This window comes from Saccostrea cucullata, unplaced genomic scaffold (genome assembly GCF_032062105.1).
Source record: "Saccostrea cucullata isolate Sc308-1 unplaced genomic scaffold, CSIRO_AGI_Scuc_v1 ctg6456, whole genome shotgun sequence".
NCBI classification, from domain to species: Eukaryota; Metazoa; Mollusca; class Bivalvia; order Ostreida; family Ostreidae; genus Saccostrea; species Saccostrea cuccullata.
Window position 1 is genome coordinate 5,682 of NW_026927220.1, and position 7,967 is coordinate 13,648.

The following is a 7,967-nucleotide window of genomic DNA, read 5'->3' on the forward strand; positions in this document are numbered from 1 at the left end:
CTCAGCTGCATGAAAGGTCAAAGTCAGAAAATAAACAGTTGAACATCTCTGACCAATATGCAGCAGTGTATGAATTTGGATAAAAATTTCTCCATTTCCTCAGCTCTGGGCTAAATGCAAAATGACAGGCAGAAGAATAGAAAACAGATATGACAATTACTTTTCATGCTTTTCTTACCTAAATGATTCTGAATCTTTGAAGTACTTTATGTAACTTTCAGATTACTGATGCAGAAACTGTATACAAGACAGCAGAATATCATTTTATTCAGCAGATTTACACATTCCAGATCTTACACACTAAATGTCATAATAATTTAACATACATGATCACTGTATCAGTAATAAATTCGTACAAATTCAAATAATAGGTCATTCTACAAATGTATAATAAATATCTAGTTCAAATTAGTCAAATAGACTGAAAATTAGCCCTGAAAATAAACTATGTTTGAATAAATCCATAAAAACTCATTACAGCACTATTGAATGTGGACGTTTGGAAAATCCGATAAAAAGATGAGGTCTCTTTTAACATATAAAGATAATATGTCGTACAATGGGGTTCTTCAGTAAACAAGATTAACTCGTGTAGACTAGCGTTCTCTACTGGACAGGACCATGATGAAAATGACACCGAGTTACTCATCCACTGAAACTTCGAGTTTTAATGTTCTTTAAAAACAATGAAATTGTCTCTCTTCAAGCCACTTTTTAGGGATCGCTGATAGCGAGATTTCGGTTGTACAATTGTCCGTTTTCTATTTAATTGTCCACGTTTTTTGGAGTCTGTCCTCCATGCACCATCAATAAAATATATGAAGATTTTGACTTTAGTCTTCTGCATTTTCTGCTGATTCTGCCATCGATTTTCCTGCTTTCTTCTTCTTCTTTTTGGCTGCCTTCCTTGATGCAGACTGAGAAAGCAGGGCCTGTTGAAGTACAATAAAATATTAAGTCTGTAGATTTCATAAATGGTGGACATATAAATATCTCTGCGTCCAATGCATCCTAACATTAAATATTACTGGTAGGAACTAATTACAAAAGCACATTACAATCCATTTTGGTTGTAAGGATGTTAGCTTCCTCAAAATGCTCCATCTATTTTCAGATAAATCACAAACATGAGGAGACAATTACTTTCACCCATCTAGGGAAGGGCTAGTCCATGCAGAAATCTAACCCCGGATACTGGGTTGAAACAATACATGCTTTTTGTACACAAGGCCAAAAAGCCTAAAGTAAAATCATTCTTTTGTATATAGTACAAACAATCACATCCGTTGGAAGTCTCATGGTGTTCTATATATTAAGATAAAGCCTTAAAATTCTAAAAGTAGGTCATTGTGACCTACATATTGGGCAACTCGGAGAAACAAAATGCACAAACTGACTAATTTGGTGATTCTGCGCCTCTTTTTATCCTAAAAATTCAGATAAATTGTCATTTTTAATACTTCTGTTTCTTTTTAAGGATATTAAATAGAATAATTACCCATGAATAAACAAATAATTGATACATGTATGTTTATTAATCTTTATACCCAATAAGATGCACTGACCTTGATTTCCTCGTCCTCTACCTGGTATTCAGATTCATATAATTCCTCATCAAATGGTAGTCCTGTTATCTTTAAAGGTCCATTTGGCATCAGAATGACTGTGAACTTGAATTGCGCCACAAACTCCCCTGAAATTTAATTAATCTCTTGTTACATACTGAGCCACAAAACTCAATCTGAAATTAAAACAAATGTGTCACATACATGTACACATCCTTGTTCAATTGTGGCATCTGTTCATTACGAATCTTATATACTATAGAAGCACAAATTTTCGTGAGGATAAAATTTTGTTGATTTGTCGTCAAAAGTAGTTGCATGGGATTTTAGTTTCGTTGTTTTGAATGTAAACCTTTTCAATATATGGTTATAAAAAATTTTTTGTGGGATTTAATTTCGTTGATAATTGTTAACAACGAAATAAACAAAATTTAATCCCCCACAAATATTTGTGCTTTTACAGTAATCTTCTTATATATTGAATTCCCAACCCCCATTCATTCTTCATACTGAATGATAAAGGGAATCTTCAGGACTCCTTCAGAGAAAGCAGAAAAAGGTTGATTTCACTCCACAACCCCAATATGGTACATTTATTTCCATTGTATGATAAAGAGAACCTACCTTCTCTTTCGTACAGTACAGAGAAGGGCTGCATCAGTTCGTGTTTTACACACTCCACGACCCCCATCTTGGCCTTCTTCTCATCTTCACAAAGTCGTAGTGAAAAAGGCATCAGTCCAAATCTTTTGTCTACTTCACTTAAGAACTCTGCAATAATGACAAGATCAATTTGTATTTAAAAGTTTTTTCTTCTCCTTTGTGGGCTAATTCCTGGGACACTTATCACACATTTCATTTATTTTGCAATATTAATTGACTGCTCTTGTCAACTCCCTTTTATTAAGAAACTGTTAACAAAATTAAAGAAATCCTAGGTAATTTAAGGTAAAATAATTTCTTATCAATCAACTATGTATAGCATATTATGGTTGTAGTGAAAACACTTCTAAACTCATATGTACAACCAACTGATTTTCATACCCTGTGGGTTAAAACATATTCAATATTAATATCAGTTATAACAAATTAGATCAAATCTAATTTGCTTGTCCCTGATGCTTGCTATATGCATGTTTTATTACGTTTAGTAACTGCTGAATTGCATACAGCAATCACATTTACAAACAAATAATGTACATTATATATCTGATTTCACGAGATGAAAACTTTCAATGACATACAGTTGTAGAGTACCCCGACTTACGTCGTGAGGCCTTCATTTTCAGTTGATATATAATATCCTTCTTTTTATACACTGTAGTCCTGGTCTCCTGTTCCCTACCCTGTGAATACAAATATAATGATGTCAGATTTAGATGCTTACTGCCAAATCATTCATTCAAATTTAATTTGATAATGCATTTCACTAGATCCCAATTTAAAACAAAATAAATTTCTTTCAAGAAAATGGTTAGAAAATTTTTCCTCTTTTGTATATAGGTATAATTCTATTGAAACAGGTGCTATTGGTTTATTCCACCTCACCTTGCCTTCACCTGTACTGACTAAAACATCAACTCCATACACTTCATATGTCTCAAACTCACACTTTTCATGTTCTTTCCTAAAATTTAAACATCAACTTTTAGCATGACAATAAGGTTATATCCACTTGCTTACGCATTGCATTTTTATTGAAATCAGAGCAAAAAATGTGCATATATCAAACTATCAAATTATTTTTAGAAAAAAAACTGCAAGTCAGGAGAGGGCAAAACAGATTTTTACAGATGGCCCAACCAGTACAGTTTGAATATCCAATACAGATGAGTACATTACCTTTTCACATTTCTTTTTTATCTGATAAAACTTACCTTTGTGCCTCTGAGGGATTCTGAATTATTGCCTTTTCCCCATCAATAACATGCTTCTTTAACAGGTGTGAAAGCATTCCTAGCAAGAAATAGATTGATCAAAATATCATGGCCACAACACGGAACATAAATACTGGAGAATATTATTGACACACCACATAATGGCAGGTGTATTTTAATCTTGCACATTCTCACCTTCAATGGGTTTACATTTATATGACTCAGCAACTTTCTGTACAGCGTCAGTCACCAAATTATTCTACAAGAGGAGGAATTGTCAGCAATCTCTAAACTGTTTAGCATTTTAGCCAATGTAGCAGTACATGTATACAGCAAAAGAGATCAATAATAATAATTATCTTTATTTTAATCATTTTCAGGACATGGAAACCTGATTATTTGTCAAGGATTTAAAATAGAACCTGGTCACTTCTGTCTTTTCAATTACCTCATTGCCTGGTTTGACTATCCTAAGGGCAGCTTCTGAAGCTAAATGTGCTGCCATGATCACATCTGCTTTCCTCCCCTTAACTTTATTTTCCTATAATAGATTTTTTTTTTTTTTTTTTAAATAATTACATCATCTGCAGTACTCACATACAATAATTACGAAGATACTAGGGCTGGGATGATATATCGAGATATCTGTGAGGACGATATGCATATCGATACATATGAAGAACTATTGAAATACCGCCAAAAAATTCAGACTTCTGTTTTTCTTTGTTTATTTAACATCTGGGGTTAATATGTAAAATAAATAAGCTAAATATAGATATGAAAATGCACTTGTCCGATCGGACAAGTGCCCAATAAAATTTACTTGTCAGTAATTTTTTTTTCACTGGTACCGGACAAGCGTTAATGTCGAACCCTTCTATCTCTTTCAATTCTAAGATCAGAGAGACACCAACCTTTGATGCACCGACGACAAGTGTGTGTGCAATCACAGCAATGTAGCCATCTATCTGAGCTCCTAAGTCACTGTCAATTAAAAATAAAACTAACTCAGTACATAGAAATCAACACACAAAAGGTTGATAAATCATGTTGTAAAAACTTGAATAAAATGCATACAGTTATAAAAATAAAACCTCAATCAAAAAAAGCATATATATACCTATTCTTATCATCTTTTTCAAAAATCAATATTGATTTTCTTGAAAATTGACTATATTAATTTCACTCACAGATCATTTAAAGGAAATCTTGGTCGCTGGTTTTTCACAAAGAAACAGTGAAATAAAATCAAATTAGTGTAGTATTTTATGGAGAAAGAAGTTTTCTTTTATACAAAACTTTCTCTTCTTTCTATACTGAAAACAGATCAATACTCAAAGGTTACAAATTGAAACCTCCTATTGTAAATAAGCACACATCATGACACAGTCATTCTTATTTTTTTACTTACATCTTCACAACATCCCCATCAGAAAGCTCTTTATCTGGGTCACTCTTAAGGGGAGAGAAATGACATATACAGTTGTTGACTGAAACACACGTTGGGAAGGCAATACCTAGAAAAAAAATCACAAATCTGACATCACACTGATATTTCCAAGAAGACTGAGACAGAACTTCATATGGCCAATGCAATTAAATATTTATACAAATTAAATTATACTCTTACTCTTTTCCAATATAACATGTTTTAAGACATCAAAACAATGCTTTCACTTTCAATATGACATACAGTAAAATACACTTAAGAGTTACGTCTCAAGGACAGATGATTTTGGTTCATGATGAACCTATTTGAATCTCATTATCTGTTCAATTTTTATATATTGTATGTATATTTTAAAGCCATGGGTAATGAAAATAATTCCCCTGTAAGTGTCAATTCATTGTAATTTTTTGCTTTATGCATATTTTACTTTATATACATTTAAATGAGTTAACTCTTTTTTAAAACTTGTCCGTGACCATAATTGGCAACTGCAACCTTAGAAATGATTAAAGCTGGAGGGCTTTAACAAAGTCTGTAGATTTTTTGTTCATCATGTTCATACCTTTCTTCATTTCTTTGTCCTTTTTAAACACTTTGCTCGTCTCATCTTGTAGCCTCCTGTCACTAAACTCACAAATGTTGTTTATCTTTTCCCCAGCAACACACTTAGCAATCACTTCCTTCATGATGCCTTCAAAATAAACAGACGTTGTTAATCAACTAGCAACAAAACAAACACATTTTTGAATTCAAATTATTATAATTATGACAATGACTAAATTCAATGGATCTCAATCATGTCAATCTACGATTGGTCGATCGATCGATTGATACTGGGTTATGAAAAACCTGGATCAGGGGAATGTTCCCCTGCCTATAGATAGTTTTCGATGGACCTAAATTTAGCAAAAGTTACCTCCCGTTGGTCGCTATATTGGAGGTCGACTCGGTGAGTTTTCCTCTTAGTCTTACCAAGTTTAAGAAAATAAAGCAGAAATATTTGGTGGTAAATCTTTATTAAATAATTTTTTTTAAATAAAGGAGGCTTCCAAAAATTTATATACCTCAGAAAAGTAATGATTCCTAATTCAAAATCGCAAATATAAAAATTTAAAATTGGTTGAACAATGAAGGAATATGAGCATTTGGACCTCCAGTATGGCGGCCAACGGGAGGTAACTTTTGCTAAATTTAGGTCAATCGAAAACTATCTATAATGACATAATCCCCCAGTATTGTATTTTTGGTAGTGTCCACTTAAATCTCAATAGAAGATGAACCCAAAAGAGTGAATACACCCTTCAACATTAATCGAGTAGTATAATGTCTCATTGTATTTTAATTCCTTACCAAGTGTGCGTCGATTTACCCAAATGGACCAAAATGGAACCCAAATGGAAACAAATGGACCCAAATGGAAACTCAAATGGACCCAAATGGAATATAAAATATATATATTACATCGTATTCTCAAGTTTTTACTTATTTAAAATATAGAAAATAATGAAATTAACCATGTTAACAAAAAGAGAATATTTTAATATCATTATTTTCTTCAATTGTATTTTTAAAAATGCAATTTAATTCTATTTGTAATTACTATTGAACATATTTGAATACAAAACTGAAGTATTTGATAGTTTCTATGGTAGTATGAACGGATAGGGGGGGGGGCATGCCACCCCCCACCCCCAAATAATTTTGCCGGTATATAGAATACTATCAAAACTTCATGTCACCAAATACAATATTAGAGATTAATAATAAATATATAACTCCATTTGTAACTGTAAGTTCATTTATTTTCATCATTTTAAATAAGTAATAAAATACGATAATACATATTGATATTCCATTTGATTTCCATTTGGGTCCATTTGTGTTTCCATTTGGGTCCATTTGTTTCCATTTGGGTCCATTTGGGTAAGTCGACGCGCCGCTTACCAACCATATGTAATTTTTTTTTTTTTAAGAATATTTTTTTATTCAAATTGCCACGAATGAAAGGCATTCATATAAAAAATGTCAATTAAAAAAATCTTAATCCGTGATAGTTGGATAGATTGGAATAGTAGGATTTATTGTTGGATCGTGATTTTGTTGAGGCGAGGCGAAGGGGGGATATAAACATATGGTAGAGAGGAAAAACTAGATCGCGCTGAGAAGTTTCTTTAAATGATGATGTCATGATAAATGTAGTTCTTTGTTAGAACACAGAAATCATTTTCTCTCATTATCACAGATAACCTGAAAGTTTTGACACTTTGTTGTGCAATCACACATGTGGTCAATCGGCATGGCAAAACGTTAGCTTTCTCAAAAGTGAACGAAAGCCCTATTAAAATGAACATCATCGATAGATTCATTAAAAAAATAAAATTAGCTCAAGTTATTAGTAATTATCTCACCATTGACCATATCTCCGGCCATTTTATACTTAGTAACGACAATATCTGCCGCCGGAGTCGTATCTTCTTCATTCTGATCAGCCATTTTGGATTTCACGTGTTGTTCATAGACTCGCAATGCGTGGCGGGAAATATTAGGCAGTCCAAGAGGAGGCAACTCGGGATTTTTGTTTCACTTTGGTACGTATAATGGTCTTTATATTCTTCATGTTTAATATCTTGAACATTGACTTTATTAATTTAAATGTAAATTTTGTTTATTGAATAATATTTACAATACACCTTGAGTGAATGGTAAAATAAATCGCGGAAGAAATAGGTTAATTTTTCATTAGAAAGAACCTGTTATACTTGTCAAGGCTTAAGGGGGATGTACAAGCCAATTGGATCTAGTCTGGTATGAAATAAGAAATGCCAAGAATGCGCTTAATACTCGTCTAAACTAGCCCAAAGTTACTCAAAATGTTAATGCAATAGGTACCTACTGTTAGAGACCAAAAGTAGTAAATAATTAAGTTTATTGTGTCTTAATTAGGAGGAAATTAATCATGGTAGAACTGCGCAGCTACAGCATTCACGAGATGAAAAATGCATTGAAAATGGTGTTAGTTTGATTCATTGATAATATGGCTACAACCATTTGTTTCGCTTTTTTCTTGTCATTATC

The 7,967-nt window shown here is 32.6% G+C and overlaps 1 protein-coding gene across 1 annotated transcript; it reads right to left on the minus strand.

Annotated features, from left to right (window-relative positions):
- Positions 1–250: 250 nt before the first annotated feature.
- LOC134273767 (proliferation-associated protein 2G4-like) lies at positions 251–7,434 on the minus strand. The gene is made up of 12 exons (XM_062755984.1): positions 7,301–7,434; positions 5,455–5,583; positions 4,854–4,959; positions 4,357–4,426; positions 3,891–3,983; positions 3,638–3,701; positions 3,443–3,521; positions 3,114–3,192; positions 2,833–2,911; positions 2,190–2,336; positions 1,566–1,693; positions 251–932 (listed from the first exon to the last, which is right to left on the minus strand). The coding sequence occupies exons 1-12, from the start codon at positions 7,383–7,385 to the stop codon at positions 834–836; spliced, it is 1,158 nt and encodes a 385-aa protein (XP_062611968.1). The 5' UTR covers positions 7,386–7,434; the 3' UTR covers positions 251–833.
- Between the last annotated feature and the right edge of the window lie 533 nt (positions 7,435–7,967).